Raw genomic sequence first — 12,202 nt, forward strand, 5'->3', positions numbered from 1 at the left:
GCTTGTCGTAGTCTCGCAACCTCCTCTTCAGCGAGAGCTTGTCGTAGTCTCGCAACCTCGACTTCAGCGAGAGCTTGTCGTAGTCTCGCAACCTCGTCGTCCATTGTAAAGCGAAGTGTTCTGAAGCGGCGACTATAGGGCTATGAGCTGAAGATGGCTTTGTTGTGGGTAGGGAATGGCGGACGTTGTTTGGGTTCTGCCGTTAGATGGGGTTGGGGTTTGCGAAGGTGCGAAGTGCTCTGAAGCGGCGACTATAGGGCCATGAGCTGAAGATGGCTTTGTTGTGGGTGAAGAACGGCGGACGTTGTTTGGGTTCTGCCGTTAGGTTGGGTTGGGGTTTGCCAAGATGGCCAGTGCGGCCGTTGCCAGAGGGACGTGCGCCGGAGTTTCCCCGTTAGCTTGTCGGATTAACTATCTCGCGCACCCTCGCGCAACCTCGCGCAACCTCGATCGGTGGTACTCCAAGTGTTGTTTTAGTCTTACGCACTTGGGCATGGCCGCTGAAGATCGGACGGCCACGTCACGTAGATCTGCCTCCTTTGATGAGACGGCCCAGCCATGTCGTAAGGGCGCGGGAGATATCCAGACTCGAGGCCAGACCATGGTTCCCTTGGTTCCGCCTCACCCATCAACACCGCGATGATGTAGGCTTCCAGCATATATTCCGCAACAGCCCAATTATCTCAACAGGACCCGGTTTTAATGAGTTCAACACTCGGAGCGGTCGCGTTGCCCTGCTGCCAATTGGCCATGGGTATTTTTCCGCGACCTGCTCTGGCCTTCCTCGGCCCATCCACTCACGCTCCGGATCGCCGCCCAGCATGGTGGCACCACGACCTACCCTGGAGCCGGCGACCTCACACGGATACACCGAATACGCCACCGCCGACCTCTGCGACGATCCAGGCCCTCCTCGACTTCTGTTTACAGGAATTCACTAAATACTGGTGCCTCCATTCCTTGCCTCCAGAAAACCGTTCCCTCGTTACCGAATGTGATTGAGACGACGAGAACATCTACCCGCGTTTATAGCAGCATCTAAACTTACAACCGGTGCACCACAGTGTGCTGCCTGCCTTCCAGCGATGACAGTCAACCTTAGCCCCACGAATCGCTATTTAGACCTTTCTTCCGCGCGGTTCCGTCTCCAATGCAGTGACGTTCTCCCATTCCTTGCGATATCTCGGGGTACAAGCCCTTCGTAGCCCCTGCCATGCTGTGGCTACGATGCGTCCTGTCAAGAGTGGTTGGGATGCACGCGGGAAGATATGTAGGTTGAACCGCCTCGGCTGGTAGAAAGGGAAGGTTTCCAGTTCTGGAGGGAACGCTCGTGGCAGTCCAGTTCTGGAGGGGTTTCCAGCTCCGGAGGAAAGGGGGGGCCAGCCCAGTTCTAGCCGCGGCTTTAGCTCTGAGGTTTGTCCGACACTGTTCCGCAACCAGCCCAGTTTGACACGCATACCGCAGACCTCCGATGGGATCGGTATCTTGCCCCGAGCAGCCTTCCTCCCTCCTCGTGCGTTGTGAACCAGGGCTTTCGGAGAACCACGTCGCAGGGTCACCGGAGGTAGACGTGGCGCTTTGCCACGATCTCGAACATCGTGGGGGGACGAGGTATGCCACGAGCGTCTCGCCGGAAGCGGACGTGGTGCCTTCCCGCGGCTTCGAACATCATGGGAGGGTTGTGATCGGTGTCTGGAACCGCCTGCTGTTCTGTATTAGCCCTCTTCGTGTGGACCGCGAGATGAGAGCACCTCTCTCGAGCCGTGGCTGTCTCGAAACGGTGCCCAGATAGACGGCGTCGTCATCGGATTCGCACAAATCAAACGCGTTACGATTACCCGGGTTGGCGCGCCCTCTAGTACAGCAGGCTGTGATCAGAGGTGTCACTCTGTTCCGTCGTGCTAACTGGACGAGACGAGCGTGTCTTTTTCGTTTGACCTGAGGCTGAGCTGGCGCGGAATTTACCACCCACGGGCCTCGGCTTCCGGGATAGTCCGACGGAGGGACTGCGCACGATTCCTCCAATACTTTTGTAGAATATTTTCGAGGATCCTCAATGGTCCTATTACGTTTGCGCGTCTTTTCGGGGTACTGTAGCTGGTCCTCAGCCAGAGGATACACCTGTTGCCCTTAGGAGGACTGGCCTGCGGACGGCGGGAAGCTCTGGTCCTGTGGTACCGTAGAGCCGTATTTGCAGAACACCTCCGGTCCAGGACGAGGGTCCGAATCTGGCCCCTCAAAAGCCCCGCTCGAAATGGACGTTATTTTGAGATTGGGACCTCCGGACTGAGAACCACTCGGTCCGTCCCGGCCGTCGGAGAGAGCACGTGACTACATGTCAACATTGCCCCGAACCTAAAACCAAGCCATGCCACAGGATTTCGGCGTCAGGTCTGAAAGGCGAGGCCAAGAGGACATCGCTGGTTGGAAGTCGACACCAGCCGGCTTCTCGTAACGCTGGATACCTGAACTCTAATCACGAGCAACAGGCATTGGACGACGGCTGAGGCGCGGCTCAAGCGGCAAAATTTATAGTATGCCGGACTATCGATTAGGTGAGCGAAACGATCCGCATCTAGACAGAGCCCGAATGTTCCTTCGAACAGTGCTCCTAATCTAAGCTGCAGTAACCAGATCCTAGTCGTTAGTAAAGCCCTAAATTTGCAAAGACGGTAATGCTAACAGTTACTAAGGCACAGGCAGAATAGGACCCCTCTTGACCATTGTAATTGCGACCTCGAATAGCCACTAAACCACGTTACGAGCAAGTCGACCTGCAAGACATAACGGACTTCTAGGCTCTCCTCAACGGACTAGAGACCCTTAAATCTAGTCTATAGAGACTACATAATAGCTTAGCCGCTAAAGAGTACGCCGCTAAGAAGCCTCTAATAGTAACGACAAAGGTGTTGCAGGCGTTAGTAGTACACAAGGAAGTAAGAGTGTGTTTCTAAAGTTAGGCATATAAATAACACGATGCAGGTACAATATCGCGGAAAATATGTAGCCCTTAAATTTTGTAGTCTAGCGAAGAGTATCCTCCTCTAGGAAGGTTAAAAGAGAGACCTTATGCTGTTCTTAGGTGAAGGAACCGTCGATGGCCAACCACTGCGTCTTGGATTCTTGATACGCTTGGCTGGAGACGCAAGAGTCGAAGTTCCAGCCGAACTATATTGTCTCTGGTTCGGGGAGGCTCCCGTCAACGTCCCAAGCGTCGAACATATCCAATGATAGCTCGGGACTGACCGTGGGCCAGTCAAGCGTCCACCCACTAAACGCGTCCAAGGAACACCCCCCCCTCTTCTGGACCTTGCCGGCGAGTTCGTGTCGGAGCTTCTTGGTCTTATTTCGGAGTACTGTCTCGTGAAACAGAGGCAGGACCAAGTCCTTGACCATGGACTCCCAAGCCGGTGACGAGAGCGACGACACGTCTGAAGACGCGGTGCGATTGCCCGAGACAGAAGGCTTCCTGGAGCCTGGAGGACTGGTCGAAGCTGCACCACGTTCCGAGCTCTTCCAAGGTAATGGCGATTCTCACATTCTGGGTTCGTGGGCTTACTGCGGACCAAATGTCGCCGAGAATTTATCCGAACTATGCCTAAATAAGTTAACATCTTCGCGCCAAGACCCGCCCGCCCGCACTTCGCGTCATCCTCCCCATGCTCGCATCCTTCGAAGCACGCCGTCGCAACACAAAAGACACCTTTCCCCCCAAGCCTGCCAGTCGACATGGCTCGTTATCGCGAACAGCCAGTCGCCCAGAAGCATAGGCGGCGTCGGCCTGTACAAAAGAATCAAGGTGCGCCTTCCGGTGATTCCACCCACCACACGCCCGCCGCTGACTTGGTCGATAGGGAAACACACTCGAGGAGTCAGCAAAGCAAAAGCGCAGAGTACGCTTCGTAGAAGTGCACGTCTTAACCCCCAGCATAACGAACATACCCAGAACCAACGCTCTCTCCCGGCGAATAAGACTCTGCGCCAACAGGTATGTCAACTTTGTTCCGCTCCGCCACAAAGGTCAACTCAAGCTGAGCTTCTGTAGGACCGATTGGCTGCTCCACAGTCTGAAAATCGGAAGCGATCCCGCGGGGTCGAAAATCCAGTCGACGACACCCCAACCGCCCCCCTTCGAAGGCGACCAAGGACCGGCTTCGCCGTTAAGGTACCGATGGACCAGGAAGCGCCGTCTTGCGGCAGGAGCACCCAAATCGATCCAGTCGATCATTGGCGGAGGGAACAAACTTGGCCAAGGGAATACTTTGAACCTGACGACACGATGAGTCATCTGCTTGCAAGGAGGAAGTCGACGCCGTCCCTTCGCCGCAAACGATCGGAGCCGGGCTCTCTCACGGCTAGCTCCAATACGCCCAGCGACCAAAAGCCGAGGGAGGAGAAGAGTGCGCCATACCAAGATGCGCGTTACGAAATTCTACTGGAAACGAAAGGGAGCTATATGGGCAGATATGTGGGAGAAAAAGAGGAGGGTGTTACTAGGGAAAGTAAGGACCTTTGCCGAACGTTACTAGAGGCGAAACAGACGGTTCCTGAGGATTCCATCTTCCATGACGACTTTTTCGGGGATACTTGTGAAATGATACGGAATAGGAACGAAGCCAAGGTTATTCAAGACATCGCTCGATTAATCGTCCCTTCGGCCCAATCCTTAGCGATACGTGGTGCCAAGCATCTCAAGTGTTTGATCGAAAGCATCAACGAGGGCTGGAATAATTCCATCCCCTTACTCGGCCCCCGTCCACAGCCCGACTATGCTGTCGGATTCAAGCGAATCGCGTTTACGGAAGATCAACTGTCCAAGATAAAGCCCGCTTTGGGCGATATTATGGACATGTCTTTCTTTATGGCCACGTACTACATGTACTTTCCGTTCCTAGCGTGCGAAGTAAAGTGCGGTGCAGCAGCACTTGACGTCGCAGATCGGCAGAATGCTCACAGCATGACTCTCGCGGTCAGAGCTATCGTTGAGCTTTTCCGGCTCGTAAAGCGCGAGAAAGAACTCCACCGGAGCATCCTAGCTTTCTCTATCTCTCACGACCACGCTTCGGTGAGAATCTATGGCCACTACCCTATGATCAAGGGAAAAGACACTACCTTTTACCGTCACCCCATCCGCAAGTTTGACTTCACAGAACTGGACGGCAAAGAGAAGTGGACGGCATACAAGTTCACCAAGAACGTCTATGATATATGGATGCCAAAGCACTTGGACAGGATCCGCTCTGCCATTGACGAGCTCCCGTCTGATTTCGACTTTGAAGTCCCGCTGCTTCCAGAGTCAGGACTGTCCCAAGAGCTGGAGAGTCATCATCTCTCACGATCATTTACGGAGCCAGAATCTTTACCAGGAGAGCGTGACAGTCGGTCGGGCATTGTTGATCAGGATAGCACCCCCGACACTTCCTTTACGGAGCGAGAAACACCCAAAAGGCCGAGAAGAAATACCGGGAAATACCAGGCCTTGAGTGTGCCTAGCTGTGCCGCGTCAAGCGCCCTTGTGTCACTCCAGCGCTTATCGACTCCTTGTGATGGGCGGCACCAAACGACCAGCGGTTCTCCGGATGGGAGAAGATGGAGAAACGTAAATCCAAAGTTGCTTTCTGATATGAAAGGGATAATTCGGATAGCACGGGATGACTTGAAGGAATTGGAAGGACAGTGAGATAGCAGATAGCTCGAGAACTGAGAAGCGCAAAGGGCAATACTTGCAGTCGGTATCTAGATCCTCTGAGAGTTGCTGGAGGCGTGAGCCGGTGAGAATGTGATCACTCCATGGAGCCAATGTGCCTCCCTTCCTTTGCGTGCTATCGCGATGTTTGTGGCCGTCGATTTCGCGTGTTCCGCCTTGCGAAACATTTCTAGATCCGCTGTTTAGCTGATAGACGGTGCCAAGCCGATCGGGTCCGCCTGGCCAATAGAACGTGGGTTCAAATCTGAACCTGTCTCGAATTTGTACTAGCTTCGGTCGATCGGTCGCCGAGCAGCCCGGACCAGCAGGACCGAAAACAAGAGGCGGAGCGCCCGGGTTCTCATCTCTCACACACTCTACGTTCACACATCACAGTCCGTTACTTCTACGAGTCACGCTCATGGATGACCAGTCGCCCGATTACGAAAAGCTTTTTGTCGAAGAGCAACGCAGACGCGAAGCTGCATACTTCGTTGCACACCTTGGAAGAGTCTGGCGAAACCACCCGACGAAGGATGATGAGTTCTGAGCTAGCATACCTGTGCTCGTTCCCAACATCTACAATGATCCCCAAAGCCTCGTCGTCTGGCCAGACTTCCCGAGTTGTGTATGAGAGCACCGATACCGTTCGGAAATGGGGCGCAGTTTTCCGCCTCCGCCGCGAAACCGAAGCCATGGCATTCGTGCAGAAGCATACCTCCATACCAATCCCGGCTGTTATCGACGTACAATTCCCGACGCATGAGGCGGACGGACCAGGCTGGATCCTCATGAAGCGACTACCAGGATCCCAGGTGGGCGATTCGTGGCATACAATGAGCAAACATGCCCAAGCACAGGCACTCCGCCAGCTCAAGTCGTACTTCGACCAGTTGCGCCGTCTTCGCCCGTCTGGGCCTGGGTGGATTGGATCCTGCTCCAAGGGTCCGGCATACGACCATCGGCTGAACAACATGTCAATATGCGGGCCTTTCGCGTCAGTCAGCGCCTTCAACGACTTCCTCGTTGCTCCAGTCAAAAACTGTCCGCGGCCAGAATGGGTGGCCAAATATCGCAGCCGACTTCGCGATGATCACGGTATCACGTTCGCACACGCCGACATCTCGTGGGAGAACATCCTCGTCGACCCACCAACCGGCAACATTACGGGAATTCTCGACTGGGAGATGGCAGGATATTGGCCGGAGTGGTGGGAGTATAGGAAAGCATTGTTTGGCTCCCGGAGTCAGTCATGGTGGAGAGACATTCTGAAAGAGGTTATGCAGGAATACCCAGAAGAGACAGAAACCGACATGGAATTGGAAATGTTCTAGTATCATCAAACCCTTCGAGTGAGCCTGGCAGCGCGTTAGACGGTTTCCAGGGGGCAAGCTCGATCATGTCTCTTTCAGCCGCGGACGAGTCGACCGAGTCGAGCGAGTGTTTCTCGGCAATGTCGAGGATCTTGGGCTCGATGTTGGCAAAGGCGGTGACGTTGCGGGTGGCCAGGTTGTCGATCACGGTATCCATCGTGTCTGGCAAGGTGGCCAGGAAGAAGGAACCCTTGACTTCATCTGACTCGAAGACGGGTCTCATCGCGACAGCCACCGGCTGTGTGGACGCCAAGCACCGTTTCGCCATGCGCGTCCACCTCTGGTGGAACTCGTCCAGGTGTAGCCTGAGGTTATCGCCGTCGCGATACCTCAGATTGGTGAGCGATCGAAACAACATGATTAAGGTGTTTTGCCCGTGTCCTGATCGAGGCGATTCGCCAGGTGTTCCCATGCCTGTGGTGACGTATCACAGGATGCCACCGACATGGTCAAGTCGTTGTGAACCGATGACAGCAGCATGACCATCGCTTTGTTATCGTCCGCCTCCCACGCCGTGATGGCGGCCTCGTCGGCAGCCGGCAGCGTCGGTTTCGCCTTCTTCTTCGAGACGATAGGCCAGAGGCCTGCGTATCAGAAGGCGATTGACCAGGCTGATCGCCATTCTGGGTAGTTCTCGCCTCGTGAGGCGAGCCGCGGAAGGGAGGATGGATCAAGCTTGAAGTGGAACGTCGACATGACGGCGTTGGAAGGTACCGCCGGTGGCGATTACGACGGCGGGCGATTGGGGGGGGTTGGGGGGGGGTCAGGAAAGGACTTCTTCGTAACCCCCACGTGGGAGGAAGGTGTAGTGACGGTTGAGGACGTCCGCCGGTGCGGAAAGGTACGGCGGAGGGAGGAGGAAGGCAGGAAGGTAGGTGTCCTGCTTGTCAATGAGTTGTCCGCCGTCAAAGGGTATTGATGGCGGAGTAGTGTTGTGTAGCTGAATGGCTCAGTGATGGGTGGTGCTGGTGGTGATCCGCTGAAGTGCAGCCAAATGAGCAGCGGCGACAACAATGGTACCCAATGCTATTCGAGTGAATTACCTAAAGAGGCCCCTCTTTCGCCAGTCTCCTTCCGTAGCCACCCAAATCCCTAACCCTAGCCTAATGCTAGTGCTAACAAACAATGCCTCGCCCTAAACGCCAGTAAGTATGCCGCAGAGCTTAGACCCTCACAACCGAGCTATCGTAGCGAATGAACCCCCCCACCGCTCTCTTGAGCCTCGACCTGCGCTGGGCCAGGTTCCCGCTAATACCCTGGTCCAAATGACAGAGCAACTCGTTGACTCGTCCGGTGTCTAACTAGCTAATGTCCTCGATGCGGGAGGGAAAGTTTGGGATAACTTGTGGTTGGGCATTAGCTGCCGTCAACGAATAGAGCGGTATGAGGTCCTCAGCGACGTTGGCGGCGATAATGTGGCTGTTCTCGAGGCGCGCGTAGGTATTTAGCTGGCTATATAGGTTTCATGTCAGCCGGCACCATGTCTGCGAGGGTTCGAAAAGGTATTCTTCACGTACTGCACCTCGACACGACGAAACCCGCGCTCCATCCGCTCCTCGATGCGACCCAGTTGTTCGACAATGGCCCGTAACGTAGTCACGATCTCGTTGTCGCGTTGCAGAGTCGGCAAATTCTGGCAGTTTCGAAATTGTGCCGCCATGTTGGTGAAATTGTTGGCTGTCTCCTCGCAACCGGCTGCCATGACGGCGAACTCAGGCTGCGGACTGAGAGCAGCATTGGTCATGGTTGGTGGTGCACAGAGAGGATGAGGTGGTAAGAGTTTGATGATGGTTGAAGAATTGATGATGGTTGAAGAATTAATGATGGTTGAAGAATTAATGATCGTTGAAGAATTGATGATTGTTGAAGGATTGATGATCGTTGAAGAATTGATGATCGTTGAAGAATTGATAATGGATGAAGAATTGATGATGGAAAGCTTGGCGGCGTTGCCCGCCGACTGTGCGACCTGGTTGAGGCGAGCAAGAGCTCCGAGAAGAGAGGCGAGGACGCCAACAAGAAGGAGGAGGAAGCCAAGGCGAAGGTAAGAACCCCAGACGGGTTCTTGATCGCTTGGCAAACCCGCAGGTGTGCAGCCTTCCCTTCAGCCCCGACAATACATTTGGGAGTGACGCGCAATTCGTGCGCGAGCTCTGCGCGCGTTCACCCAGCTTCCAGATATACGGTGTCTGAGCGTCGCTTGCGACCCTCTACGCGATGTGTCTCTGTAACCCCAAAGTCTCGAGCTGCGTGTATGTGGGCTGCTTCGACGGATGGCGAATCTCTGGGCTGCGGAGGTGCGTACAATAGCGACGTATTCGATCAATTGCAACGTCTGATAGTCGATAGAATCGTGAGGGGGGTGTGCAGGACTCGGCATCGCGCGAGCATCAAGGATCGAAGGCACCTAGTCGAGTCCGAGGGCATTTGCGGAGACGCTGATTGCGATATGTCGAAGGTCTAGAGCGGGGGCATCGTACGCTCGTCGTTACGGGCGGTAAGCTTTAGAGGAGCGGAGGTTGCCTCCGCGGAGATTTTGGTGCCCAGGTGTGGCAAGATGGCTTCACGGCATCTCCCAGGCCGTCTCATACGCTTACTTCCGCATAGCGTCTTCGAGGCCTTCCCGTCGCTGTCGACCCCGCAACAGGTGTGACGCAGGGCCCCTGCCGCTTCTGGCTCTCCCCTGGCTCCGTTTCGGTGTGGCTCTCAACGCTACGACGCCCGCATTGTCAGATCTCCATTGATAAAAGCAGTGGGACCTCCGCCAATTTTTTATATCTCGATGCGGCGTTGTGGTGGAGCGTCGTCTGTAGCTGTTATCTCGCGCTCCAGAACATCCACCCTTTACTAGTTTCCTGGCCGCCCAGACCAACCAGCCGCTCAATAGCGCGAGCATCGGCAGCGTTCGCAAATTGCTCCTCGTCAATCTCTTCAACCGCCCCCTCAGGCCCAGTTCTAAAGACGGTGTGCCCACGCACGCCAACACCAGCGGCACCCAAGACAGCCTCATGCTTCTTAAACCCCTCCTTTGTAATCTCCCGCTCGAATTCCCTAACGGCATCCTCGCTGACGTCAGGCCGGGGTAAAACAATAGCACAGCCGCCGCCTCCAGCACCAGTAAGCTTTGTCCAGCCGATCTGTGCAGTGTCTGCCAGCTGCCACACGCGGTCAAGGCAGGGGTGCGAAGCGCCAAGGCTAACTAGCAGTCCGTGATTGTAGAGAAATAGCCTCCCTAAATTTCGAATAGCAGCGCGGCCCTCCTCGCTATCGTCCAAGTGGGTAGTGGCAGAGGAGAGGAACTGCAGCGCCTCTTCAGCAACTTGGCCGATTGCATCCAAGATTGGCCCAATCACCGCCTGGTTCGCTTCTTTGAGCTGCTGCACTTTCTTAACCTGTTCGGCCGTCGTGCGCGCCTGTTTAGTGTTAATGAGAAGAAGGCGTAGCGTAGGGAAGTAATCGAGAGGGGTAATAGACGAAGGCCTGTCGGCGTTTTTGCGGAAGAGCACGGCTTTTCCCCGACACGAGACCGTATTGTCAACTCCGCTCGGATCCCCGTGGATGCAGAGTTCTCCTGCGTAGGCCCAGCTGTTAATGCGCTCTAATTGCGTGTCCCAGTCGCGACGGGGTCCTTCCAGAGCGTTCCCCTGAATGAGTAGCGCAGCGCTTAGGCAGACGCAGACGCTCGCGCTGCTACCTAGGCCGGCACCGACTGGAATCGTAGACCGAAGCGTGTACACGAAGCCGCGACTTTGCGGGGAGCCCAGGGAAAGGAAAAGGTAGAGAAAGGCTGTAGCGGAACCACGGTGGACCTTTCGCTCTTTTAGTGGAAGGTCCGGGGAGATGGACTCGACAAGCGGCTGAATGGCGGCGAGCAGCGCTTTGTCGAGGGAGCCGCCGTGACATTGGTACAGCTTTCTCGCGGAGGCATAGCGGGAGGCCGTCCAAGGCAGAGAGTCGATTGCCCAAGTGTGATAGAAGGCAATGTCTTTAAAATCCAGTGTGACGGTGCGTTCGGAGTCGGAGAGGGTCTTGACGTGGAGGTAGGATCGAAGGGAAATGGCTGCGGCGATAGCAGGCTGGCCGTAGACTGCTCCATGTTCACCGAAGACGATGACTTTTCCCGGTGCGGAGACCATGAATGGAGCCGCCATTGGCGGTGAATGTGTGTTATCCATGGTCGTTGAGGAAAGGGGGCGTTGGGTTGAATAGGGGTGTTTTTTTTTTCTTGTAGGGGAAGCGATAATCCGTAGAAGTCTCGGCGACACCTGAAAATTCGCGCGCGCGCGGGGAAACCCACCCAAAATCCAGAAATCCGTGAATCGATCGATGACGCCGCGATTAATCGTCGAATAACTACCAGTAAGTCGTGAGGCTGTACAAATACGTGTATAGGGCTATACTGACGCCTTTCTTGGTGGAGTAGTCCATGTTTTGAGCTCACGGAGTCGCTCATCCTCGTCGACGACTCGATATTTATCGCTTTCTGTTACTCGGCTGGCGCCATGGCGGTATCGCAGCCCTGACGCTGTACTTGGCCGCCCGCGTAAATTATCGCCCGACGATGAGCAAGCGCTGGACGATGAGCTGTTTCAGAGCGGTTGGATGTATCAGGACGAGGTTGTATACTGGCTGTGGATGGAGAGAGGCGTTCGAGTACACCGATCCACCGTCGGTCGGCTGCTGAAGGATCGCGGCTGGAGCGAGCGCGCCCTACGGCCCATATCGATACTGCGCAACGAGGAGCTCCGTGAGGCTTATCGGAGGTGTATGAGCCAATTTATCGCCGCCGATTTGGTGTTTCTTGACGAGTCCATTTTCAATGAGAAGACTGGCTTGCGGCACAGGGCGTATGCCCCGATCAGGTTCGCCAATTGATATTCCCAGGACGTACGTGGCAAAACTTAGGCTATTCTCCCGCTTGCGGGAAGCCGGCAGATGGATGACGCGATTTCTTGACGAACGGGCCGAAGTGACGGGGCAACGGGAGCAGCGGGAGCGGGGGCAGCGCAGCGGTTAAGGCCAGTAGCGATTATTGGCAACCGCTGAGTAAGTAGGCGGAACGTTGGTAGCGAATATCAACAACCGCACGAAGTTGGGCAAAGCGTGGGAGCGTGGGCCATAGACCGGCGCCTGGAAAGCAGGC

General features: G+C 55.3%; 5 protein-coding genes across 5 annotated transcripts in view; 2 read left to right on the top strand and 3 right to left on the bottom strand.

The window, feature by feature from the left end:
• The window catches only part of BU26DRAFT_525246 (uncharacterized protein), a 3,117-nt gene extending 2,768 nt beyond the window's left edge, over positions 1–349 (bottom strand). The window contains exons 1-2 of the mRNA XM_033830464.1: positions 230–349; positions 21–104 (exon numbers count right to left, since the gene is read on the bottom strand). Of these exons, the coding sequence (XP_033676428.1) occupies positions 21–104 (84 nt within the window). The 5' untranslated portion in view covers positions 230–349. The remainder of the gene's footprint in view (positions 1–20; positions 105–229) is intronic.
• Positions 350–3,703: 3,354 nt separating this feature from the next.
• Positions 3,704–5,806, top strand: BU26DRAFT_469083 (uncharacterized protein). Its single transcript, XM_033825307.1, has 3 exons — positions 3,704–3,799; positions 3,855–3,988; positions 4,046–5,806. Exons 1-3 carry the CDS (start codon positions 3,730–3,732, stop codon positions 5,678–5,680), a joined length of 1,839 nt encoding a protein of 612 aa, XP_033676429.1. The 5' UTR covers positions 3,704–3,729; the 3' UTR covers positions 5,681–5,806.
• A 464-nt stretch (positions 5,807–6,270) lies between these two features.
• Positions 6,271–7,020, top strand: BU26DRAFT_535365 (kinase-like protein; the record flags this gene model as incomplete). Its single annotated transcript, XM_033831275.1, has 1 exon — positions 6,271–7,020. The coding sequence occupies one exon, from the start codon at positions 6,271–6,273 to the stop codon at positions 7,018–7,020; it is 750 nt and encodes a 249-aa protein (XP_033676430.1).
• Positions 7,021–7,887: 867 nt separating this feature from the next.
• Positions 7,888–9,131, bottom strand: BU26DRAFT_556206 (uncharacterized protein). Its single transcript, XM_033832367.1, has 2 exons — positions 8,577–9,131; positions 7,888–8,511 (listed from the first exon to the last, which is right to left on the bottom strand). Exons 1-2 carry the CDS (start codon positions 8,801–8,803, stop codon positions 8,361–8,363), a joined length of 378 nt encoding a protein of 125 aa, XP_033676431.1. The 5' UTR covers positions 8,804–9,131; the 3' UTR covers positions 7,888–8,360.
• A 744-nt stretch (positions 9,132–9,875) lies between these two features.
• Positions 9,876–11,210, bottom strand: BU26DRAFT_535366 (mevalonate kinase; the record flags this gene model as incomplete). Its single annotated transcript, XM_033831276.1, has 1 exon — positions 9,876–11,210. The coding sequence occupies one exon, from the start codon at positions 11,208–11,210 to the stop codon at positions 9,876–9,878; it is 1,335 nt and encodes a 444-aa protein (XP_033676432.1).
• Between the last annotated feature and the right edge of the window lie 992 nt (positions 11,211–12,202).

The sequence above is a fragment of the Trematosphaeria pertusa genome, assembly GCF_010094035.1.
Source record: "Trematosphaeria pertusa strain CBS 122368 unplaced genomic scaffold BU26scaffold_24, whole genome shotgun sequence".
In the NCBI taxonomy this organism is placed as follows: Eukaryota; Fungi; Ascomycota; class Dothideomycetes; order Pleosporales; family Trematosphaeriaceae; genus Trematosphaeria; species Trematosphaeria pertusa.